Genomic DNA, 25,824 nt, shown 5'->3' with positions numbered 1-25,824 from the left:
TTCCCTCCAAACTGAAAGGAATAGTCATTTTCCCCAAACACAGGCAAATAGAAAAAAGGTTTTGAGAAACTTCGTAAGTTTCCGGGTGTGTAGTGATCTGATTTTTAAAAAAATCATCTTTGGATATATGTTTTCCTTTTAATATATTTACCATCAACTCCACAGAGTTCATTTTAATAAGCGTTGTTCATAGTTAATTCTGGCTTGATTTCTGTCTGTTCAGGTATACTCCCACCTCCCAGCTTCGCACGCAAGAAGATGCAAAAGAATGGTTACGGTCCCACTCTGCAGGAGGCCTGCAGGACACCGCTTCCAATTCCCCCTTTTCCTCTGGCTCCAGTGTGACTTCTCCCTCTGGTACAAGATTCAACTTTTCCCAGCTTGGTGAGTAGCCACTTGTCATTAGCTGTATTGATCAGCTCCATAGGACAGTGTTTATCTTATATATATAATATATTTTTATTTCAATAGTTTTTGGGGCACAGGTAGTTTTTGGTTACATGGATAAGTTCTTTAGTTGTGATTTCTGAGATTTTGGTGCACCCATCACTTGAGTTATCTTATATTGTGAAACAGCCATATAGTCACATCCTGCTCAGTGTCTGATTAGCTCTCGGCAATATAGTTTTATTACAGGAGATTGATAGCAAAAGAAATAGAGAAAATGGTAAAGTTTTTGATACTCTAATCAATAATTTTCTTTATTTGGTTGATATTGGTAGGGCTATGGCAAAGAACATGTTATTGCATTCTTAAAAAGAATGCATTCTCTTCTAAGACCTCTGAAGAAATAGATTTTATTGCATATCCCATGTTAGGTCATCCTCATTACTTTATTAAGTTGGAAATAAAAGTTAAGTTTTGATTGAATAGGTATTCTTAACAATGCCTACTTCTGACATAATACTTTGACTGGCACAGTGGGGAAAGAAAAAGAATTTATGTCACAGTCCCTGCTGACATGTCAATGGAATTCTTTTTCAGGAAGACAAACACATCAATGCACACCTGTATAATAGGGTAAAAGAGAACAATCCAAAGCTTTATATGAAACCGTGTAAAAGCTGAATATAATTAGATAGCAAGTATTAGACACATTTAGAAAAAGGAAAGATTAGTGCTGGCTGGAGTTACAGGCAGAGGTTATGTGAAGGTGGCAGGGTAGGAGCTGAGCCTTGAAGGACTGATAGCGGGTGAGAAATCTTTTCTAATCTCTTCTCACTCTTTAGAGAGGCAGCCTTTTCTGAATATAGTGAATAACAAATTCAGAGTCTTTAAGGATAGAGGTGGCTTGTAGTCAAGTGAGGTTTAACTCTTCATTTCTGATTGACTAAATGAGTACCTCTGAAAATATTGCACATGACTCAAATGGACAGGATTTTCATAAGAAAGCTAGTTTTAGCTGAGACAAATGTACCTTCCTTGCATTAAAACTCTTTATACACCATTATTAAATGTCCCCCATCTGAGGCAATGGGACCTGTGTTCATACTGTTCTTTCCCAGCCATAACTCTTTGAGGCAAGAGATTCTTGTCATGCACAAATGCTTCCCATCTGATCAAAAGCCTGGTTGCGCTATTTTGGGCTTTTGGCTTTAGAGAAAATCATTCCAGATGAGCCTGAGGAGTAATTAGCTCATGCCTGGAAGGTGACACTGGCCTGTCTGAACGTGCCAAGTTGGAAAGCTGAGGCCCAGAGCCTTGCTTTGGAGCTGACCTGCCTTTCCACTCTTATTTTTAGCTCCCAGTGTGTAACTCAAATGCTGATGGGACTACCTTTTAGAAAACAGACGGGAGAAGAGTTGGCAGGAACACATATGGCTAACAATAAGCAGTCTTCTCTTTGTCCCCAACCAGGATTTGAACAGAGACATGAATGTCTAACCTTTTCATTCTATTCCTTTTATTCCAGCGAGTCCCACCACTGTCACCCAGATGAGCTTGTCCAACCCGACCATGCTGAGGACCCACAGCCTCTCCAATGCTGATGGGCAGTATGATCCATACACTGACAGCCGCTTCCGGAATAGCTCCATGTCCCTGGATGAGAAGAGCAGAACCATGAGCCGTTCAGGCTCATTCCGGGATGGGTTTGAAGAAGGTAAGGAAGGAAACTTACCATCTCCCAGGTTACTCACTGTAGTTAAGGGTTCTCTATGCTAAGTTCACTTCATTAACCTGAGCTCCCACCTGTAAGTGCTCCCACCTCTCCCACCTGCTCTGGCGGTCAGGGATGGGGATCTCTGAAGAGTAAGGTCTGGCCTGACCCTTAATTCACCTTCCAGGCCTTTAAGGAAGAGGCTGCTTAAAAATCACTGGTGAACCATAGAGCTGACTGAGTTCCACTTTAGGCTTCTCCCTCCTGGACTTGGGCCACAGCTTCTTGGCATGTGCCTCTACCTTGAGGCTCAGCCACTGGCTCACCATCTTGGCAGAGAGAACTACTGCAGAGTTCATTTCCCTGTGTTGACACACCCATGTAGTTCTGGGGGCCGGGCGGCCATGCCTCTCTGCTCTGCTCCAGAATTTTTCATCCCTTTTCTCAAGCACTGGGTTTTTACATGTATTGTTTTCAGTTATGCCCTTTTCTTTCTTTGGTTGCTAACTGTGAATATTTGGGGTTGGATTTTTATGTTTGGTTCATTTTCATCAGAATCATGGGAGAAAAGTTCTGTGGACAACTTTGTCAGCCGTTTTCACAGCTCACTTCGTTTCTCTCTTCCTTTATTCCATCACCCAAGGTATGAGTTAGGGGAGTAAGCAGTCAAAATTCTATGGAAGATATCACCCCCACCCCATGAAGATGGGGCTGATAGGACATTGGCAGCAATGCTCATCAACCGAGGATTAAGAATAGGAGTCAGACTAGCAGAGTTTAAATTCCAGCTCCACTGCTTTTTAGGGATATGATTTGGAGCAAGTTGCTTCACCTCTCTATGCCTCTGTTTTTTCACGGATAAAATAGGAGTGAGTAATAATAGTATTCAGCTCATGGAATTATGAGAATTAAATGAGATAATACATATAAATGTTAACACAATAATGTTATTACATGTCATGGCCTGTAATAACACAGCCATAAAGCTATAATAACATAGCTGTAAAAACACAGCTTCAGCATTGACTTCCTGGCAGCTCAAAGTCCCCTGCCAGAGAATGGGGAATCTTGGAGCAAACGGAGCCTAGTCTGAGGACTATACATCTAGTTGTCCCTTTGTTGCCATTGACAAAACAGAATGCGGAGGGTAAGTTATAGGTGCTTCCCAGTCCCCATATGAGTAGGGAAAAAGGGCCAGCATCCTCCCAGCATGAAAGAACAAACAAACCTGTAATTGTTTAGGAAGTTTTAAGTCAAAAGGGAGGGAAACACAAGGCACAGGATTCTGTTTTTGCCTAATGTTCTTTTTAACAGAAGTTTTAAAGAATGTAATTTACAGAGCAATTGCCCCCTGGTTTATTTTCTTGGTAACTTAATACTTTCCACCCTGATTTATGTATCATTTGCATACCATGACATTCAGTGAACAGGTACAAGTCTGTAAATCCATATATGGGAAGCTGCTGGGACAAAGGATTAAGGAGGGGAGAAGCCTGAGTCACTGAGGGGCATTTGTGAGATTTAAGTGCTACAAATTAATGCTATAACTGCTCAGAACAGTGATAGTAGAGAATATATTGTGATCCTAAGGTGAAGGAAGAGGCAGTTTGTCTCGAACTTCCTTCTAGTCAGTGTACCGGCCAAGCATCGCCTCGGAGCATTCCCCAATCTCCCCGGGAAGGATTTGCATATGGAGTTTGTCCCGCACTGTATTTCTCTTCTCTACCATGTGCGTTCCTGAGTGAACCACGTCCACTACTGAAACTTGTCCAAACAAGCACACTTCGCCTCATAAAGGTCCAGGACCATCACAGTATCGTCATCAGATAGCTTTTATTTATTCCATCTGGAATCAAGCTGGTGGACAGCACAACTGTGGAATATCTGGAATGTCAAAATGACATTGATAAAAAGTGCTTGCCCACAAGCAGTGTCTAGACTTTTGTAAACCTAATGATTCATGGTGACATGGAACTGAAGCACAGAGGTAAAAGTCAAATTTTAGGGGAATGGGTAGGGTCTGCTGGCAATACACTGTGAATATGTAACATTATAATCTTTTGGAAGATAGGGCATCAGATTGATTTTATTTCTTTTAAGGGTATTACATTCAAAAACAAAATGGGGCTTGTGTAATTAGGTTTTTAATTCCTTTTGATGAAATTCCTTTTTCTTTTGAATTTATTAACTCCCAGTATTGCAGGAGCAGTTGGAAGAAAATTGACATTTCATGTTTGGACCAAACAGAACTTCTTGTAATAATCAGTTAGGTGTATTATACGCCATAAAGCAGAATAGAAATTTAGGAAGAAGTAGTGCAAGTATTTATGTGAGGTTTTTGTGCAATTTAATTAGCACTTTCCACTTTGAAATTTTAGGAATTATAAATATGTAGATTAGGTACAGACATGGCCCAGATGCAGCCTTTCAAAGGTATTTCAGGTAAATTGCTTTCTATCAGATGCATTATGCGATCTTAAAGTCAACTTTAATAGCATACATTTAAGGGGATGCTTGAGGCATTTTTAAAATGGATTCTAGAGAAAAAAAAAAATCCCATGACTTCACCAATCATCACTAAGAGCTAATGCAATGAAAAACACAGAAACCCTCCTCTATCGGTTTATATGGAATCCCCAGGAGCAGAGAAGCTTATTAACCAAGAAAGCTTGTATTGCAGCTTACTTGTGTTTCTAGCCCCTGAATTGCAGAAGTGGTTCAAATCCTGGCACCTCTACTGTTATCAATGTGACTCTGAGAAAGGACTTGACCTGCTCAGCCTGTTTCCTCTTCACTGAAATGTGAAAAATAATTGTACATGCTTTGGAAAATTGAAGTGAAGATTAAGTGAGATAAATCTTGGAAAGCATTTAACAAATAACTTTGAAAGGGGAGTATTGTAAGTGCTCACTCAATGGTAGCTATTGTTATAATTGTCACATTATAGCCTTCTCTCCAAGGGCCATTATCATCCTCATTTTTTTTAATGGCCAAATTGAGGCAAAAGTGACTTGAAGACTTTATGCAGCCACAATGATGCCTTAAGCCTCTTGATTCCAGTCCCTCTTTCTTTCCACTCAATCCTACCTTGATATTTGACTCAGCTGGGTTTTTTTTAATTAAAAAAAAAAAAAAAAAAATAGCCTGTGCGAGGCAAGCTCTGATCTTTCAGGGCAGTCCATTAGCCATCAGAACTGCACTTCATTCTTCTGACTCTTTCCACAGTACCCAATTGTGGAATGAGAAATAGATCATGATGCCTAGATCCACATTCTCTTTCTGCTCCTGACTAGCTGTGTGTCTGGCCACATCACTTAACCATTCTGAGATGTAATGTACTCTGTTGTTGATTAGAGGTGGAAAAGACCTGCCTAGTCTGGGATTGCTACCTGCAGATTCTTTGTGAGAGTCAGAGGCCCTTGATTGCTCTATTGGCTGAAATATGCCTAGTTGTTTCATTCTATCTAGTGTTTTCACTCCTACTAAAGCATCTTTCTTCTCAAACATTCCTAGCTTGTGCCCACGTGTAGATTGCATGAAGGGACTAGGACACCATTCTAAAAGACACCAAAAGGCTCTTTTGAAAAAAACAAACGAATGGAAAAGAAAATCAGAAACCGTTACAACAGATCACTTGAAGGCAGAGCGATCTCCTGACTTCTATCAGCAGATCCTGTTCTTGAATTGCTGTGTGACCTTAAGCAAGTCATTTAACCTCTCCGAGTTTCAGATTTCTTAATGGCAGAAATGGCCTAGATATCCTCTGTGGTTCCTTGTAGCTGAAAAAATGTGGAAGTATAGCTATAAGGAGGAAAACTACATAGGCTGCTTTAGCTGTTTAGCCTCTGTAACTCCCATAGACATTTTGTTGTCCAAAAATAACCACATTACATAACCCAGGCTCTGACTTGGCTCAAGTCCCTTGAGGGAGGCCTAACTGCAATGGTACAGGTAAGCCACATTCAGTTTTGGGTTGACTCTGAAAATCAAGGAATCTGTCTCTTTGGAACGCAGTCTTGCTGTTGCTAATTACAAAGTGAGAGGAGTTAATTATTGAGAAAAATAATTACCTCTCCCTTAAGCCTGCCAGATGTGATCTTCTCTGCCTGTGGCCCCATGCTTGCACTGAGTTGTTGCTAAAACTGTGTCAGTAAGTTTATATGTGTGAGATGTAGAAATAGAAAAGAAAAAACTTCCATTTTCCAGCAGCCAGAGGCCATATAGCAGCCCTGTGCTGGTCTCTGGCAGGCCAGTCATGCAAGTGTGCATAGCTATGTGTTACCCACATCTCTTCACCCAACTTGACCTCCAACATAATTCCTCCACTACTGTCTGTGTCATAAGCTGAATTAATTTACCTCAGTGGAACATTAGGCCACTAAGTTGGGACATTAAAGACCTGTGTTAATGTGTGGACATATTAACACTGAAAGCCATTATTGGCCATTAACACCTTAACCTGATTTTTTATGGGCATGAGTCAGGTTAGTCATGGATGAAGAAAGCATGGAGGAAAAGATCTAGAATGCAGGGCATTGCTAAGGAGGGTGGATGTATGTGATGATAGAGGGACAGCTTAGAGCATTAGGGAGCTGCTAAGAGAGAAGAGAGCTGGAATAGCAAGCCAAGAGTTACGTGGGCTCAGAGGGAGGAGGAAGCCCACCTAGGTGGCAGTCAGGGGAATGAGGAAAGGTCCCATAGAGAAGATGTCATCTGAGCAGATCTGTTTGGGATAGACAGTATTTAGATGCAGCCTAAATGAAGAGAACTGCATGGGCAGAGACTCTGAGGCAGGAAAGTACTCTCTAGGGCAAGCTTGGGAGAGCAGTGTAGGATTCATAGTGTGACAAGAACATATAAGGGAAGAAGGAGAGGTCAGGGAAGATTTACTGGAAAGATGACAGAGAGGAGCCTGAGTGTTAGGCTGAGCTACTTATCAGCTATCTTGTTGGCATGTAGCTTCTGCTGACTGCTAATCCAAGGTGAGTTCACTTCGTGGGTGGTAGATGAATGCCATTTAGTAGACGTGGAAGTTTACCCCGTGCCTCCCACTTTAGACTACAGGTCATAACTCGGTGTGGGAGTAGAGCCATTCCACCCATGGCCAGGAAAGCTGTGCCCAGTTAAAAGTCCTATGATGCCTTAACATAGGAATATTTCTTTTTTTCAAACAAGTTGTTCAGAAGTTACCAGGAAAATAAAGAACCTGCTTCCCACAAAATAAAGAACCTGCTTCCCACAAAAGAAGGCAGTTAGAATACCCAAGTCCTAGAAAAGACTATGCTGTAAAATTAGAACAAATAATAAGATGCCTCCACTGGCTGGGGGCCGGAAGGGTGCTAAGGACATACAAGTTGGTTCTAGTCAAAAGTACCAGTTTGAAACAGAAAAGAAGACACCACTTGCTTGTCACTTTGTAGACATGGTAGAAATCAAATAAAGAATCTATATTTCGATGAATATGTTTTCTAAACAAATATTCTGCTATATGGTCATCTAGAATAAACTTACTGTGGCCAACAGCCTCTTAGGTTCAAAATAATCAGCTCATTTTTTTTGCATATACAACTGACAGATGCCAATAGGGTAAAAAAAAAAAAAAGTATATGGAACACAGTCTTAACCCTAAAGGAATACATTAGAAAAAAGAGTGAAGCAAAATATGCTGGAAAGGTAACAGGTTGCCTCCGGGCAATGCAAGTGTGAGTCACTGCAGGTTGTGACAGTGAATATGCTTCTTAACACTTCTCTGTACTTGAAAATTTTTGTTCAGTAATCATATATTATTTTGACAGTCAAGAGAAAAAGTATTCAGAAGGTTGAAGGAAAAAATGCGGTAATAGAAAAGTGACATCCTTAGCAAACTCTTACTTATTTGTCACTGACCTATCACCAAACCAGGAAAGGTTGGGTCCAGATGAGATTAAGTCATTCCAAGCCTGGAGTGTCCTGTATTGCTGATTTTTTTCCTCCTCTGTCCCCTTTTTGGTACCATAACAGCCATCTATCAACTCACCCTTTTTTTTTTTCTTTTAATAGTTCATGGATCCTCACTCTCCTTGGTTTCCAGTACATCGTCAATTTATTCTACAGTGAGTATAAATCAATGCTGTGTGGCTGTGATCATGAGATCACGAGGCTGGGGTTCCTTTATCAAATGTGTCAAGAATAAAATATATGCATTTATCCTATAGAAAGCATTTCCATTATAAGGGGATCAATTAATTAGGGAACAAGATTTAAAATTCAGACAGCTATTAATTATATTATACCAACCCCAAAATCCAGAACTGGCTGCTTTGTTAAAGTGGCATTGTGCTTTAGGTGATAACTATTTCGAATGTGTGAGAAGCCTTGGCCACCTGCTGACGGACTTGGAAAAGAAAGGCCTTGAGCAATGTATTAATACTTTGTCTGCCTCAGTTTCTTTCTTTCTTTCTTTCTTTTTGAGACAGAGTCTTTGCCCAGACTGGAGTGCGGTGGTGTGATCTCAGCTCACAGCAACCTCCACCTCCTGGGTTCAAGTGATTCTCCTGCCTCAGCTTCCTGAGTAGCTGGAATTTTTACCTGAGTAGCAGCTACTTTTTGTATTTTTAGTAGAGACAGAGTTTCACCATATTGGCCAGGCTGGTCTCAACCTCCTGACCTTGTGATCTACCCACCCTGGCCTCCCAAAGTGCCGGGATTGTAGGAGTGAGCCACGGTGCCTGACCAGCCTCAGTTTCTTTATCTATAAAGTAGAAATAATAGCAGTCCCTACCTTATAGAGGTGTAATGAGGATTAAATGTTATGAAGATTACATTTCACTACAATATAAACTCTTTCTAGACAAGGACATTTTTGTTTTTATTCCTAGTGCCTAGAATAGTACCTAGCACATAGTAGGTATTTTTAAAGTAGGTTTGAAAGAAATGGGAAAATGAATCTAAAACAATGAATATTGTACACACAGCTCAGAGCGAGCACTCCTAAATGCTAGATGTCATCCATGAGAGAGGTTTACTGAATGAAAGCCAAATGTAATCAAATACATTTGGATCTTCAGTACTACTGGATTTGTTCAGTAGTACTTACTTTTTATAGCTATATACTATTTATTTTATTTTATTTTAGACAGACTCTCGCTCTGTCACCCAGGCTGGAGTACAGTGACACAATCTTGGCTCACTGCAACCTCTGCTTCCTGGGTTCAAACAATTCTCCTGCCTCTGCCTCCTGAATAGCTGGAATTAGAGGCATGCACCACCACACCTGGCTAATTTTTTTTTACATTTTTAGTAGAGACAGAATTTCACCATGTCAGCCAGGCTGGTCTCGAACTTCTGACCTCAAGTGATCCACCCATCTCAGCCTCCCAGAGTGTTAGGATTACAGGAGTGAGCCACCACACATGGCCATAGCTGTATGCTATTTACTTTAAAAATAGTAATTTGGGAATGTCTAGAGGAAAAAAAATAAAAATCTCTTTGTTAGTTGTGAATTGGAAATTCTTTAGCCCTTAATCCCATGGAAACAAATGTTTTAATAATTTAGGTTTTGATAATGCCCGGTTTCTGGTCTATATGGCAGGATACACTGTGTATAGCTCCTGGAAAATAAGAGGCCACCCCAGAATCAAGTTAAAGATACCAGGGCCTAACTGTTCTTTCTTAGGCCTGTAGTAAGCAAATAAACTTCAGTGATTGCTGATATGGTCTGTTTTGAAGGACCTAGAAACTCTTACTTCTACTCTTCCTAACCACCTCACCCCTCCACCTCTAAAATTCCTCTTTCCTCATGTAGTCATCTTGTTTGAAATTTCATCACCAAGTCCTAGCTTTCCTTTTAAAGGCTTTATACAGAAAAACCTTGGAGAGAGGTTTTTTAAGCCATGATCTACTAAGAAAGCATAGAGATCATCTTTCAGCTGTCAGCCAGTAGATAAACTATGTCCTTTCTTCTAGAATGAAACTGTGGGATATGGGTACCAAGGTTGGTACTTTTAAACCTAAATTCACTTCTTCAACAGTATTTTCTGGCACCATAGATATGCCTGGCTCTAGACTAATACCTAGGATATAATTTAGGACAGAAAGGAGCCTGCTACTGAAGGAGGAAGCCGTAGGCACTGGAGGGACATGGGACTCTAGCTTCACAGGACTGGTGCAAAGAAGCTGTAGTGGATGGTTCAGTGCCCAGCCCCGTGTTTCCCCTGTGGCATTCCCAGCGGTTCTTGCCAACACCGAGGGGAGTGGGCCTTTCAGAAAAGTAAAACATGGGAGACTGGCCAGCATTAACTAGCCTTGGAGGGAAAGAGCATAAGCTTCTCAACCTGTGTGTCTTCAGATCTAGGAAACTGTCACATGCAGTTCCTGGGGGCAGCCCCTTCATGCCAACTACTAGAAGTCCTTACAGTAAAAGACTCTCTTTCAGTAGCTATTGTTCTGGGTGTGGGGACATGAAGATAGTGTTTTCATGAAATTTGAAATTGTCTTTTCTGAGCTGATATAAATTCATCAAATTAGCATAGACCTAATAATAATACTTTTAAATTCCATTTTTTATCTGGATAACAAGAGCCCCGAGGTGTAATCATAGAGTTCGTCTCACCATGTGACTTTGGGCAAATCACCTAGTTATTCAGAGTGTCTCCCCAGTTTTGCCCTTGGCATCAGGAAACTGAGCAAGGTGATCTTCTGAGGCCCCTACAATCTCTGACATTCCATGAGTCATGGAATCAAAGGCTTCCATTTACTGTCCTCACATATGCCTTCTCTGAGAATATAGGTTACTTTTGCAGACTTAAAAAAAAAAATAGCCTATCAGTTGAATGTTTTTATGCTGGTGCAGTCTACTAATTTCAAGAAAAACTGCAAGTCTGGCGAGACTGCTACCACCCAGCACTGAGGTGTAGTCCCTTATCTATTATTACCTTCTTGGTGATAATGAAATTCTGAAATACATGCTCCAGGCACCTTTGTAAATGTTAAGGTGAATAAAATTCTTGTTTGTTGTCTGAAAAGAGATCTTTGAAATGTTAAGTTGCCACAGACCCAGACCAAGGAAACTGCTTAATAGCTGAGAGTTTTCAAGGCTCTTACTGGATGACAGTAGGTTCTTTCCTTGAAATCTCTATAATGAATATTCAAGAATACTCATTCTGCATGAAATTTGCCTGCAATTTTAATTATCAGTGAAAGAAAAGATTACAGAGTGCTAAATGATTGCCATGGAAAAGTTATGGCTAGCTCTTAGAGTAGAGAAAATCTCAGAGGCCACCTCTGGCCTTAGACTTGCTTTCTTGTTTGGTAGGGAACACTTGAGTTCCCAGGAGAGCTGCTGGATGGATGGAGGCTAGCAGCTTCACATAGTGTTACCAGATATGCAGAACTGCAGCAATGGGGACAAGATACAAAGCACATGCTTTCTTTAGGCTGCTGTTGATAATGGGGGCCCAACCCCAGAGACAGATGGGCACAGTGACAGACAGTGGCAGAGGCATGGGGAAGGGCTATTAGGGCCTGTCGATGGCAGTGTTTCAAAGTAGGACTGGTCCTATGTGGTTGGTTAAGCCTGCTAACAGGCCTCCACCAGCCTTCCAAATGTTAGATAGTGGTGACATTCTCACCATTAACTTGTACCCTTTGGATTGAACTTGGGGCTTCTTTCTGGAAAGTCCCCATGAGAATGTAGCTATAGTAAAAGTGCAGGAGAATATGCCTAGGCTCTGGAGCCAGACTACTTTAGATCCAGTCTCAACTCTGCCACTTACCAGCTGTGACCCTGGGCAAATTACTGAACCTTCCTGTGCCTCAGTTTCCTCATACACAAAACAGAAAGCAATAGTATTAGTACCTCCTCAAAGAGTTGTTATAAGGATTAGATGAAAAATGAATGTAAAGTGCTTGGAACAGTCTATGGCACATGATAAGCATTCAATAAATGCTAGCTGTTATTACTAGAATGCAGGCAACACAAGGTCAGGGACTTGGTCATGTTCACAGCTTTATCTTAGGTTCTTAAAAACAGTGCCTGGCACACAGTAGGAAATCAGTAAATATTTGATAGGTGTGATAGTGAGGATGGATGGACAGACAGACAAAGATGAATGAATATTACCTGGGAGGGAAGAGTGAGCTCTGAGGACATCTTCCAACCTTCTCCTGAAAGCATTTCTTAGATAAGGAGGTTGTTCAGTGTGACTTTATACAAGACACTTAACCTCTCTGAACCTCAGAAGGAATACAAACAAACCTACCTAATGGAGTTTCTGCAAGGATTAAATGACTTGGCTCCGTGTATTTAAAAATTGGTTGCTGCTATTAGGAGCCAACCTAGAGGAGGGGGCTTGTGGGCAGGATAAGGAGGGAGGACAATGGGGAGCACAGAGTGAAGGGAGATCAGACAGGAAGCAGCTGCCCACCTATTCCAGCTGATGGATGTGCTCTGTGAGTTCTAATGAATCCTACCCACATTGTATTGTGAACTAATGGAGACGTTGACATCAGGGTCAGATGCTGATTTTTTAAAAATAATGGGCTTATCCCTAGTAAAATTGGATTAGGACACTTAGGGAGGACCCAAAGACAGAATAGAGTTCTTACTGATGTTCACTCACCTACCTGGTTCCCAAGTCACTCTTCCCTCCCTGGGGAAATTAGAGCAATGGGTAGAGAGAAGGTCGAACACTCAACATTTCCAGGAAGGAGGAGGGATCCTCTTTATGAGCCCCTGTGGGAACTAGAGGAGAGGGAAAGAAAGGTTCTTCCTGCAGTGGGTTCCCCAATTCATGTGGGCTCCCCCTATGGGAGGAGAGAGGGTCTTATAGTTTCTGGCTAGCAGGTACCTGTGTCACCACAGACACAGAGCCAGCATGGAAGGGACAAAGAGGGAAGCCAGTAAGAGGGACAACAGAGTTCACCCTTACTCCACAGGGGTCACAGGTAATTGGGGTCCTTGAAATGGGACAGCATGAGGATAAAGGCCACATTTATCCCCACAACCTGTGGAGTTACTGGGCTGGCTAATAGGGGCTCCCAAACCCCCCTCACTTTGAGGTCTTTCTACCCTGGTGCTCCCGCTGCAGTGTCCTAGGGAAGTGAGAGAAGGGCAGAAAATGGGGCAGAATTAACCCAGGAGCAGTCTTCCTTGCTCCCTAGAGTAAACCAAGGCTCGAGCTGGGAATACCATGACAAAAACTCCAGGCGAATGACTAATGTGAGAGACTGACTCAGTTTCCTAGTTGAAGGAAGACAGCCTTTTGAAGTTGATTTCCATTTTAATGGCATGCTGTGGTCAGACAGGTTGCTTTCTGTCTGGCTTGAACACATTTATCAATGGGCTCAGACTAGGTGGTGAACTCCTGGGCAGCAAGCCTTGCCTCAGAAGCACCTTAGTACCTTTTGATACCTCGGGCTCTGCCTTTTGAGCTTCAGCCTTCACCTGATCACAGCTGTGCATCAGAGCTCCTATACAGACAGGGCTGATGGGGATGGAGGATGGAGCACCTCTGCCTCTACTCTGATCCTTTATCTAAAGTTGCCAGAGTTGCCAGAGAAAATACAAAGCACTCAATATGAAATTTAGATTAACAATTAAATTTTTTTAGTATAAATATGTCCCTAATATTGCATGGGACATATTAGACCCTTTATTTTATTTTATATTTTATTTTATTTTATTTTTTGAGACGGGAGCCTCTGTTGCCCAGGCCAGAGTGCAGCAGTGAGATCTCAGCTCTCTGCAATCTCCACCTCCTGGGTTCAAGCCATTCTCCTGCCTCAGCCTCCCAAGTAGCTGGGATTATGGGTGCATGCCATCACACCCGGCTAATTTTTTGTGTGTGTTTTTAGTAGAGATGGGTTTCACCATATTGGCCAGGCTGGTCTTCAACTCCTGACCTCAAGTGATCCACCAACCTCAGCCTCCCAAAGTACTGGGATGTCAGGTATGAGCTACTGTGCCCAGCCCTAGATTTTTTTTTTTTTTTTAAGCTATTCAAATTTAACTAGGCCTCCTATATTTTTATTTACTAAATCTGACTCATGGCCTTCTCCTCACATATCTTCTCCTGAGCACCTTACCTATCACCATCCCCTGGGGAGCAGGGTGGCTCCTCACAACCTCACAACTAATTCTTCCTAATTTTTAAAAATCATAAGCTATTTGTATTTGGCCTTTCTGATGGGTCCATTTAATTGAACCAGTTTTTCCAGAGAAATACACCAGAAAAGAGATGAATAAATCTTCCAGACGGCTGCGACTATCTGAATATGGTGTTCCCAATGGGCTGGACATCACTATTCTTTGTTCCTTAACTGGTCTAATTTCCTTTATGTTTTCTTTGCAGCCAGAAGAAAAATGCCAGTCAGAGGTAAGGAACAGCTTTCTGGTTGGACTTCCTCTTTAACTATTGTCAGTCATTTGACCCTGCTCACCTTGGAAATGGACTCCCAAAGCATGTAACCCTCTCCCTTGCCATCTTCAGATTCGCAAACTGCGGCGGGAACTGGATGCCTCCCAGGAGAAAGTTTCAGCTTTGACCACCCAGCTGACAGCAAATGTAAGTACAGACATAGGGCAGTAGCATCAGGACAGGAAGCACCATCCTTGCCTTCTGAACAGCCTCAAGTCCTCCTGTGCTGAACAAATAGAAGTAGCACATTATAAAGAAAAAGACACAGGTTTTAGCATCATGGGTGTGAATGTCAGTTTGGACACTTACTGGCTCTGTGACTTTGGGTAAGTTCTTGAATCTCAGCCTGCATGTCCTCATCTGTGTAACGAAGTTGATAGTATTTACCTCTCAGTATTGTCCCATGGTCAATGCTTGCAGTATACAAAGTGCTTATTAAAATGTTAATTTCTCTTCCTCTTTCTGAAAATTTTGATTTCAAGGGTGGGAAAAAAAGCAAAAAGGAAAGAAGCGGGAAGAAAAGAAATGTAGGGCTTCCCAATATGTAGGTAGCTGCTCTGTCATTGTAATACACACAATTATGTGTTTAGGAGATGCTGCCAACCAGCATTCAACTCAACAACTGTTTGAGTGCCAGCTATGCCCCGGGCACCATGGGTTCAACAGCAGAGCAAGCACAGTGACTGACATCTTAACATTCAGTCTCTGGGACAGCAGAGAAACAAAACAAACAATTTTGCTATAACATGATAACTGTTAAGATAAAGGGAGGAGGTGATAGTGGGAATATCTAGGGGGAGCACCTAGCTCACTCTTGGTGAGGGATGAAAAAGGGGACAGCTCATCAGATATTGAAAATAAGAAAAAAAAATTTTTTTAAAGGGGGACAGGAAGGACTTCCTGGAGGACGTGACATCTGATGGATGCTATGTAGGGGAGAATGCATAGGGATGACAGCATTCTAACCAAAGAGAATAATTTGCACAAAGGTTAAGGAGAAAGATCTTGGTGTATTTCAAACTCTCAGTAGGTTGGTGTAATGAGTGTCTATGGCTTGGATGTGGAGGAGAGGTAAGGGTGGAGAGGGGACACAAGTAGGGAGGAAGAAGGCATCGAAGAAAGCCAAGGGTCAGATCACAGTGTCTGAGCTGTTGGGGTGAGCATCCGGGCTTCCTCCTGAAGTTAGTAGAGACCTCTCAGTGAGTTTTAAGTAATCAGTGGGTGGGCTGGTTTGCACTTTAGACAGAGGATCAGAGTAGAGGCGGCAGAGGTGCTCCATCCTCCATCCCCATCAGCCCTGTCTGTATAGGAGCTCTGATGCACAGCTGTGATCAGGTGAAGGCTGAAGCTCAGAAGGCAGAGCCTGAGGTATCGAAAGATACTAAGGTGCTTCTGAGGCAAGGCTTGCTGCCCAGGAGTTCACCGCACAGTCTGAGCCCATTGATAAATGTGTTCAAGCCAGACAGAAAGTAACCTGTCTGACCACAGCATGCCATTAAAATGGAAACCAACTTCAAAAGGCTGTCTTCCTTCAACTAGGAAACTGAGTCAGTCTCCCACATTAGTCATTCGCCTGGAGTTTTTGCCATGGTATTCCCAGCTGGAACCTTAGTTTACTCAGGGGAACCATTTCTCTTTAAGGGTGGCGTGTGGCATACCTAGTACAGTGCTTGACCTTAGTTATCAGCTCAGTAACTGGTAGCTGCCCCCATTAATATGTAGTCTCCCAAGTTCTCTTTTTTTTCTGGAAATCTTTGATTTTTTAAAGAAAAAACCCTAACATGCGAGACCACAATGTGTTTCGTAACCTTTTATTTTCTTTACCTCTTCTACCATCAGTAATGCTTTAGAACTTTAAAAACTGACGTGAGAACTTAATTCTGAGGTGTAGGCCCTATTCAGAAAAACAGTATTCTATAGGTAGGTTCTATTCCATGGACAGATTCTTCATCTGGATAACCAGATGTGTAGATTTGGATCCCGAACAAACTCTAGACCCAGCAAGTCAGGGTCTTCTGGGCGTAATCCAAATGTGTGGTCTGACAGCAAACCCTGTGAATCCACAGTGGTTCTGAGCTACTTTCCTAGTTTAAGAGTTACAGATGCCAATTGTTGCCTTTACTAGTCAACAAATAGTAGTTAACTTACTTTCCAGTGAACTTGGGTTAATCGCTCCGGTGACCTCGTGCTGCCACAGGAGCCTCGCCTTGGGCCGTTTGGAACTCTGCTTTCTGTTCTAGAAGAGTCAGAGTGAGATCCCTTATATTATTCCAGAAGAGTGTTTTGTTCCTCATAAAAGGCACTGAATCCAGTATTGTTTTAGAGTAAATATTTAGTCTTACCGCACACTGCTGGAAGGGTGAACATGTTTTATTGTCTGCTATCTTTCTCGCAAACCAAGCTGTGTTTGTTTTTCTAGGACAAACTACTCAAAGCCACCTTCTCTGAGTGTTTTTATACCACTTGTGTTTGTTTTCCCTGGGAATGTGAGCATGGCACTTGATGAGTAGGCTGTTGTGTGTGGCTCTGAACCAGGCTTGGAACTGCCTCCACAGCTTGTATTTTCATAGTTGTGCTAATGACACAAAGGCAACCCTTTTGCTTAACAGAAAAATGGGATCCTCTGGATCTCCAGAGCAAACGTGTTTTCTTTTTAAGCTTGCAAAAACACCTTCTCAATAGCAGTCTTCATGGAGTCAGGTTTTAAAAAAAATTTTTTTTATTATACTTTAAGTTCTGGGATACATGTGCAGAATGTGCAGGCTTGTTACATAGATATACACGTGCCATGATGGTTTACTGCACCCATCAACCCGTCATCTATATTAGGTATTTCTCCTAATACTATCCCTCCGCTAGGTCCCCGCCCCAACCCCCTGTCAGGCCCTGGTGTGTGATGTTCCCCTCCATGTATCCATGTGTTCTCATTGTTCAACTCCCACTTATGAATGAGAACATCCAGTGTTTGGTTTTCTGTTCTTGTGTTAGTTTGCTGAGAATGATGGTTTCCAGCTTCATCCATGTCCCTGAAAAGGACACGAACTCATCCTTTTTTATGACTACATAGTATTCCATGGTGTATATGTGCCACATTTCTTTATCCACTTTATCATTAATGGACATTTGGGTTGGTTCCAAGTTTTTACTATTGTGAACAGTGCCACAGTAAACATACATGTGCATGTGTCTTTAGTAAAATGATTTAAAATCCTTTGGGTATATACCCAGTAATGGGATCACTGAGTCAAATGGTATTTCTAGTTCTAGATACTTGAGGAATTGCCATACTCTCTTACATAATGGTTGAACTAATTTACACTCTCACCAACAGTATAAAAGCGTTCCTATTTCTCCACATCCTCTCCAGCATCTGTTGTTTCCTGACTTTTTAGTGACTGCCATTCTAACTGACATGAGATGATATCTCATGTGGTTTTGATTTGCGTTTCTCCATATGTTTGTTGGCTGCGTGTCTTCTTTTGAGAAGTTTCTGTTCATATCCTTTGCCCACTTTTTGATGGAGTTGTTTGTTTTTTCTTGTAAATTTGTTTAAGTTCTTTGTAAATTGTTTAAGTTCTGGATATTATCCCTTTGTCAGATGGATAGATTGCAAAAATTTTCTTCCATTCTGTAGGTTGCCTGTTCTCTCTGATTATAGTTTCTTTTGCTGTGCAGAAGCTCTTTAATTAGATCCCTTTTGTTTATTTTGGCTTTTGTTGCCATTGCTTTTGATGTTTTAGTCATGAAGTCTTTGCCCATGCCTATGTCCTGAATGATACTGGGTAGGTTTTCTTCTAAGGTTTTTATGGTTTTAGATTTTAGGTTTAATTCTTTAATCTATCTTGAGTTAATTTTTGTATGAGGTGTAAGGAAGGGATCCAGTTTCAGCTTTCTTCATATGGCTAGCCAGTTTTCCCAACACCATTTGTTAAATAGGGAATCCTTTCCCAATTGCCTGTTTTTGTCAGGTTTTGTCAAAGATCAGATTGTTGTAGATGTGTGCATTATTTCTGAGGCCTCTGTTCTGTCCCATTGGTCTGTATATCTGTTTTGGTACCAGTAGCATGCTGTTTTTGTTGCTGTAGCCTTGTAGTATAGTTTGAAGTCAGTGTAATGCCTCCAGCTTTGTTCTTTTTGCTTAAGATTGTCTTGGCTATGCAGGCTCTTTTTTGGTTCCATATGAAATTTAAAGTAGTTTTTTTTACAATTCTGTGAAGAAAGTTGTTGGTAGCTTGATGGGGATAACATTGAATCTATAAATTACTTTGGGCAGTATGGCCATTTTCATGATAGTGATTCTTCCTATCCATGAGCATGGAATGTTTTTCCATTTGTTTGTGTCCTCTTTTATTTCCTTGAGCAGTGATTTGTAGTTCTCCTTGAAGAGATCCTTCTCATCCCTTGTAAATTGTATTCCTAGGTATTTTATTCTCTTTGTAGCAATTGTGAATGGGAGTTCACTCATGATTTGGCTCTCTGTTTGTCTGTGTATAGGAATACTTGTGATTTTTGCACATTAATTTTGTATCCTGAGACTTTGCTGAAGCTGCTGATCAGGTTAAGAAGATTTTGGGCTGAGATGATCTGGTTTTCTAAATATACAATCATGTCTTCTGCAAACAGAGACAATTTGACTTCCTCTTTTCCCGATTGAATACCCTTTATTTTCTTCTCTTGCCTGATTGCCTTGGCCAGAACTTCCAATACTGTGTTGAATAGGAGTGGTGAGAGAGGGCATCTTTGTCTTGTGCCAGTTTTTGCCCATTCAGTATGATATTGGCTGTGGGTTTGTCATAAATAGCTCTTATTATTTTCAGATAAATTCCATCAATACCTTGTTTATTAAGAGTTTTTAGCATGAAGGGCTGTTGAATTTTGTCAAGGGCTTATTCTGCATCTATTGAGATAATCGTGTGGTTTTTGTCATTGGTTCTGTTTATGTGATGGATTACGTTTATTGATTTGCGTGTGTTGAACCAGCCTTGCGTTCTAGGGATGAAGCCAACTTGATCGTGGTGGATAAGCTTTTTGATGTGCTGCTGGATTCGGTTTGCCAATATGTTACTGAGGATTTTCACATTGATGTTCATCAAGGATATTGGCCTGAAATTTTCTTTTTTTGTTTTGTTTCTGCCAGATTTTGGTATCAGGATGATGCTGACCTCATAAAATGAGTTAGGGAGGATTCCCTCTTTTTCTGTTATTTGGAATAGTTTCGGAAGGAATGGTACCAGATCCTCTTTGTACCTCTGGTAAAATTTGACTGTGAAGCCATCTAGTTCTGGACTTTTTTTTGGTTGGTAGGCTATTAATTGCTGCCTTAATGGCAGAACTTCTTATTGGTCTATTCAGGGATTCAACTTCTTCCTGGTTTAGTCTTGGGAGGGTGTATGTGTCCAGGAATTTATCCATTTCTTCTAGATTTTCTAGTTTATGTAGAGGTATTTATAGTATTCTCTGATGGTAGTTTGTATTTCTGTGGGTTCAGTGGTGATATCCCCTTATCATTTCTTATTGCATCTTATTTGATTCTTCTCTCTTTTCTTCTTTATTAATCTGGCTAGTGAACTATCTATTTCATTGATCTTTTCAAAAACCCAGCTCCTGGATTCATTGATTTTTTTGAAGGGTTTTTTGTGTCTCTATCTCCTTCAGTTCTGCTCTGATTGTAGTTATTTCTTGCCTTCTGCTAGCTTTTGAATGTGTTTGCTCTTGCTTCTCTAGTTCTTTCAATTGTAATGTTAGGGTGTCAATTTTAGATATTTCCTGCTTTGTCTTGTGGGCATTTAGTGCTATAAATTTCCCTCTACATACTGCTTTAAATGTGTCCCAGATATTCTAGTATGTTGTGTCTTTGTTCTCATTGGTTTCAAAGAACATCTTTATTTCTGCCTTAATTTCTTTATGTACCCAGTAGTCATTCAGGAGCAGGTTGTTCAGTTTCCATGTAGTTGTGTGGTTTTGAGTGAGTTTCTTATTCCTGAGTTCTAATTTGATTGCACTGTGGTCTGAGAGACTGTTTGTTATGATTTCTGTTCTTTTGCATTTGCTGAGGAGTGTTTTACTTCCCATTATGTGGTCAATTTTAGAATAAGTGCAATGTGGTGCTGAGAAGAATGTATTTTCTGTTGATGTGGGGTGGAGAATTCTGTAGATGTCTATTAGGTCTGCTTGGTCCAGAATTGAGCTCAAGTCCTGGATATCCTTGTTAATTTTCTGTTTCGTTGATCTGTCTTATATTGACAGTGAGGTATTAAAGTCTCCCACTATTATTGTATAGGAGTCTAAGTCTCTTTGTAGGTCTCTACAGACTTGCTTTGTGAATCTGGTGCTCCTGTATTGGGTGCATATATATTTAGGATAGTGAGCTCTTCTTGTTGCATTGATCTCTTTACCATTATGTAATGGCCTTGTCTCTTTTGATCTTTGTTGGTTTAAAGTCTGTTTTATCAGAGACTAGGATTGCAACTCTGCTTTTATTATTATTATTATTATTATTGGGGCATTTAGCCTTTTTACAATAGGAATGCCCATAACTGGAGTCATGGATGACAATCAGATGCAGAACTGAAATCAATGGAAATCCAGTCATTTACACTTAGCTTTGTCATTCATTTGCAATATGAGGTTAGCAAATGTTCTTTTAGACATCGAGGCCCTGGCCTGTTTCCTTTGTCAACTATGTGACTGTCTTAAATTGATTGGCTTGGTTTTGCCACACTTTCCAGGGCAAAGTAAAGCATATCTCTTTATTTTACAGTGCAGAGGCACTGTCTCCATGTTTTTGTTTTTTGTTTTGTTCTGTTTTGTTTTTTGAGACAGAGTCTCATCTCGCTCTGTCGCCCAGGCTGGAGTGCAGTGGTGCGATCTCAGTTAACTGCGAGCTCCGCCTCTGGGGTTCACGCCATTCTCCTGTCTCAGCCTCCCAAGTAGCTGGGACTACAGGCGCCCACCGCCATGCCCAGCTAGTTTCTTTTCTTTTTTTAATTTTTTTTTTTTTTTTTTTTTTGTATTTTTAGTAGAGACGGGGTTTCACCATGTTAGCCAGGATAGTCTCAATTTCCTGACCTCAGGATCCGCCCGCCTTGGCCTCACAAAGTGCTGGGATTACAGGCGTGAGCCACCATGCCTGGCCTGTCTCCATTTTTAATAGAGAGAGGGAGTGCAATCAGAGAGAAGCTAACTATTCCACTTAACATTTCTGCTACAAATAGAAATGCTCCCTGCCAGCAGTTGATTCTAGAGATGTCTTAGTCTCCGCCATTACTCTTTGATGAAGTCTAGTAACAGGCCTCTCTTTACGCCTCACATCTTTCCTTAGATTGAAATGTCACTGTGCTTCCTCAGAGTGCACAGCAATAGCGTCTTCCCACTCGCCCTTGATGCGTATCCAGCGTTGATACCTCACTGTGTGCGTCAGTCATCTCCTCCTCTCAGATTTCACAGCATGATCAAATTTCACCTCTCCCATGCATCCTCTGCCTTTCTCATCCCTCTTGTAGCCCACTGTTTCTACTCCCCGTCTCTACTCCTGTGTTCTCAGGTACTCTCACTCCTCTCATAGTTTGTCACTTTCTCATTCCCAAACCTCCTTCCCAAACCTCCTTATTTCCCCACAAGTGTCCATGCGTTCCTGTGTTTTGCACTACCTGAACAGTTCATAGACCATTTTCACCGGTCTTGTTTCATTTAGGTGAAAATAACCCTGGGGGGAAAATAGATATTGGTACCATTTCATAGATGAAGCTGAGGCTAGTAGGATTAGGTGATTTGCTCAGTGTTATGGGTATTCAGAAGGAACTACAGGGAGAGCTGAAGACCTCTAACTCTAAATCCTGTTCCCTTCCCCTGTACTACACTTCCTCCTTCATCTAAGTGCTTTTCTTTTCAGTCCTTTAATCACTCATCCAACATACATGATTGAGTGGCTGTTTTTGTACCAGCAGTGTGGATACAGTAAGGAGCAAGATAGACATGGTGTCAGCCCTCATCAAGTGCACTATCTGGTGATCCTTCTCATCTGCTGCCCAAATGCCTCTCACTCTTGGACATGCCACTATTCCATTATACAAGTAGAGATTGGAGATTAGAAGATCCTAGCTGCCTAATGGATTCTTCAGTCTATTACTGTAAATTTCTTAGCATGACTGTTTGAAACAGCTCCATTCTGTATTTTTGGTTTTAATAACATTATCAGGATTCTCATTCAATCAACTAATATATCACCTACTACTCTGTGTCACAGGCAAAAGCTTAGTGTTGGGGCACAAAGTTACCTCTTACCCTTGAAGAGAGTTGCAGAGGAAGTGGCAGTCAGGAAAATGCCACATTTCCCAAATCGTAAACTTATTCTTTTTTTTTTTTTGCATTTTAACATCTCTGAAAATTAGATGCTATTTTACTTATAACTGGAAGCATTTTTAAAAATTCTTAGAAATTATTTCTAAGATGTAATGGTACATCTTATGTCATATTCTAACAGAAGTATATAAAACTACATGAAAGCCTGTGGGAAAGTGGTAATGTCCTGGAGGAACTGGGAAACATTTCTCCAAGGAGGTAGCAGATGGGCCTTTCAGTGGCTTTTTATTAACCAGGATTATAACAAGCAAACTATGCCAACCATTTTGTTTGTTCATTCTACTAACATGCTTAATATGAGCCTCTACTGTGAGCTTAGCACTTGGTGAACAGAAGATCATCCTCCATTGTAGTACAGAAGGCAGACATACATTACCAATTACAAGACTGCATGTATTTTTAATTGTGATATCTCAAAGTATGTATCCGAAGTACAATTTGCTTGTGAGAGTGCATATGAGGGTGTCTTGAAGCTACAAGCCGAGAACTTTTTAGACAGACAGGTAAAAATTATTAGGCAAGGAATGGGAGAAAGGATTGAGAGGAAGAGCATTTCAGGTAGACGGGAAAAGATGTACAAGGGCCCTAAGTTGGGAAGGAGCACGGGGTGTTTGAGCAAGTAGAAGACTGAAGTGACTGGATCCCAAAGAGTGGTGAGGAGTGGGATTCAAGAGGAGGCTGAAGAAGTAGCCTAGATCAAGTGGACCCACAGGATTTTCATCTTTAAGAGCCAGGCACCTTCTAAGCACTCTTGCCTTGCAAGGTAGTATAACTGAGACTGTGTCTTCCCCTCCAGGCTCACCTTGTGGCAGCCTTTGAACAGAGTCTTGGTAACATGACAATCAGGCTCCAGAGTCTGACCATGACAGCCGAGCAGAAGGTAAGGCAGAAGGATACTTTTACCTTCCCTACTTGGAGTTAACAACATACTTGAAAATACTGTTCTTTCATTTCAGATCATTGTATGGATGTTAATGTACTTCTTAAACTGTTAAAGTTTAATTGTAAGGAGTCCAAGCTGTTGAGTGAAAATATGACAGATTGAGTGATAATGGCATCAGTGATAGATCTTGTAGTTATAATCCTCTTCTTATGTGTTTGTTCATGCATGTTGATCCATCTGAAAGGTTTTGTTGAGCTACTCCATTCCCTCCCCTCCTGTGTTGAAGCTAAGTTGTACTTCAGTTGAACTCTGTACAGAATTATTTTTGACTGACCGATAATTTTTTCTGTTCCCTAGGATTCAGAACTGAATGAGTTAAGAAAAACCATTGAGCTGCTAAAGAAACAGAACGCAGCTGCCCAGGCTGCCATTAATGGAGTAATTAACACACCTGAGCTCAACTGCAAAGGTAAAATAAGGGAAACAGCCTTTAGCCAGAAGATCTGCCTGCCCTTAGGCGCCCTCCCCTGATATCTTATGATGCAACCTCCTTACTGGAAGACAGTGTCTGCATAATTTAGCTCCATATCAGGCGGGCAGGACCTGGAAGGCAAACACCTTTAATCAAGTCACTTCTGGCCTCTATGAAGATGGCTATGGTAGTTCATCCTCTTCTCTGATATATCTGAAAAATGGAAGAAAACATGTTTCTATTGGCAGAGCGTTAAAGTGTTTTACAACCCTTAATTTCACTAGCACTTTAATATTTACATGCTGATATATGGGGTAAGCTGAACTGAGTTCCTGCCTTATTTGCCCAAGAAAAGATTTCTTTTTTTTTTTTTCTGAGACAGAGTCTTGCTCTGTCACCCAGGCTGAAGCGCAGCGGTGCAATCTTGGCGTACTGCAACCTCTGCTTCCCAGGTTCAAGCAATTCTCTTGCCTCAGCCTACCAAGTTACTGGGATTACAGACATGTGCCACCATGCCTGGCTAATTTATGTATTCTTAGTAGAGACAGGTCTTGCCATATTGGCTGGGCTGGTCTTGAACTCCTGGCCTCAAGGGATCAACCCACCTCGGCCTCCCAAAGTGCTGGGATTACAAGCATGAGCCACCACGCCCAGCCCAGGAAAACGTTTCTAAGCGAATTATTTTTGTCCTTGTGTATCTTGGGGTAATGTAGGAGTGCAGGTGAGTTAGCTCTCATAATAATAATGTTAACAGTAATAGTAATCATAGAAGTAATATGGAGAGCTAGGATTTATGGAACACTTACTATGTGCAGTGCTAAGTGTTTCAGTGATTTCATTATCTGGTTTTCTTTCTACAACAATCTTGTGAGTGTGATTCCGTTCTTCCCTCATTGTTCTGATGAGGACACTAGTGTTCATAGATGAGAGTCACTTTCTTTTTCTTTTCTTGAAATGGAGTCTCACTCTGTTGCCCAGGCTGGAGTACAGTGGCGTGATCTCTGCTCACTGTAACCTCTGCCTCCCGCGTTCAAGTGATTCTCCTGCCTCAGCCTCCTGTGAGTAGCTGGGACTACAGGCATGCGCCACCACGCCTGGCTGGTTTTTGTATTTTTAGTAGAGATAGGGTTTCACCATGTTGGCCAGGCTGGTCTCGAACTTCTGACGTCAAGTGATCTGCCTGCTTTGGCTTCCTAAAGTTCTGGGATTATAGGCATGAGCCACTACACCTGGCCTAGAGTCATTTTTTGAGGTCAGGGATTAGGGAGAAACTGAAGTGGGGCTAGAACCTGATGAGTCGGTTTGCCCCTACAACCAGTGTTCTCAAAGACCAGCCTTTAGTTCTCTCCTCATGAGAAAAACTATCTGCAGACTTTATGTCAGATATCGTACATTTTCAATGTCTGTGTTGTTTTGTGTATTAGGCCTCCTGAAAAAGTGATAATAGCTTTAGAAAGGGGAAGGATTTACAAATCAGTTGGCTGGACAGAGTCAAGGAAAAAGAATTTCCAGATGGAGGAATATCCAGACAGAGTCAAGGAAAAAGAATACCCACGTGGAAGGGCCCTAGATGAGGCAGGCATAGCACTTCCAAAGGGCTGCAAGAAGGCCGCTG

At 41.4% G+C, this 25,824-nt stretch overlaps 1 protein-coding gene across 8 annotated transcripts in view; it reads left to right on the top strand.

The window, feature by feature from the left end:
• NAV2 (neuron navigator 2) overlaps positions 1 to 25,824 on the top strand; it is a 768,177-nt gene that overhangs the window by 692,886 nt on the left and 49,467 nt on the right. For 7 of the 8 annotated variants that reach the window (XM_008004421.3, XM_073017805.1, XM_073017804.1 and 4 more), the window contains 7 exons: positions 224 to 384; positions 1,913 to 2,101; positions 8,138 to 8,190; positions 14,428 to 14,451; positions 14,566 to 14,640; positions 23,651 to 23,734; positions 24,095 to 24,206. In XM_008004421.3, the coding sequence (XP_008002612.3) occupies positions 224 to 384; positions 1,913 to 2,101; positions 8,138 to 8,190; positions 14,428 to 14,451; positions 14,566 to 14,640; positions 23,651 to 23,734; positions 24,095 to 24,206 (698 nt within the window). Of the gene's footprint in view, positions 1 to 223; positions 385 to 1,912; positions 2,102 to 2,653; positions 2,748 to 4,493; positions 4,499 to 8,137; positions 8,191 to 14,427; positions 14,452 to 14,565; positions 14,641 to 23,650; positions 23,735 to 24,094; positions 24,207 to 25,824 lie in introns of all 8 variants that reach the window. The other variant, XM_073017808.1, reaches the window with a different exon arrangement.

This window comes from Chlorocebus sabaeus, chromosome 1 (genome assembly GCF_047675955.1).
Source record: "Chlorocebus sabaeus isolate Y175 chromosome 1, mChlSab1.0.hap1, whole genome shotgun sequence".
NCBI lineage: Eukaryota > Metazoa > Chordata > Mammalia > Primates > Cercopithecidae > Chlorocebus > Chlorocebus sabaeus.
The sequence above is the reverse complement of the archived record's forward strand: the minus strand, read 5'-3'. Positions and strand labels throughout refer to the sequence as shown.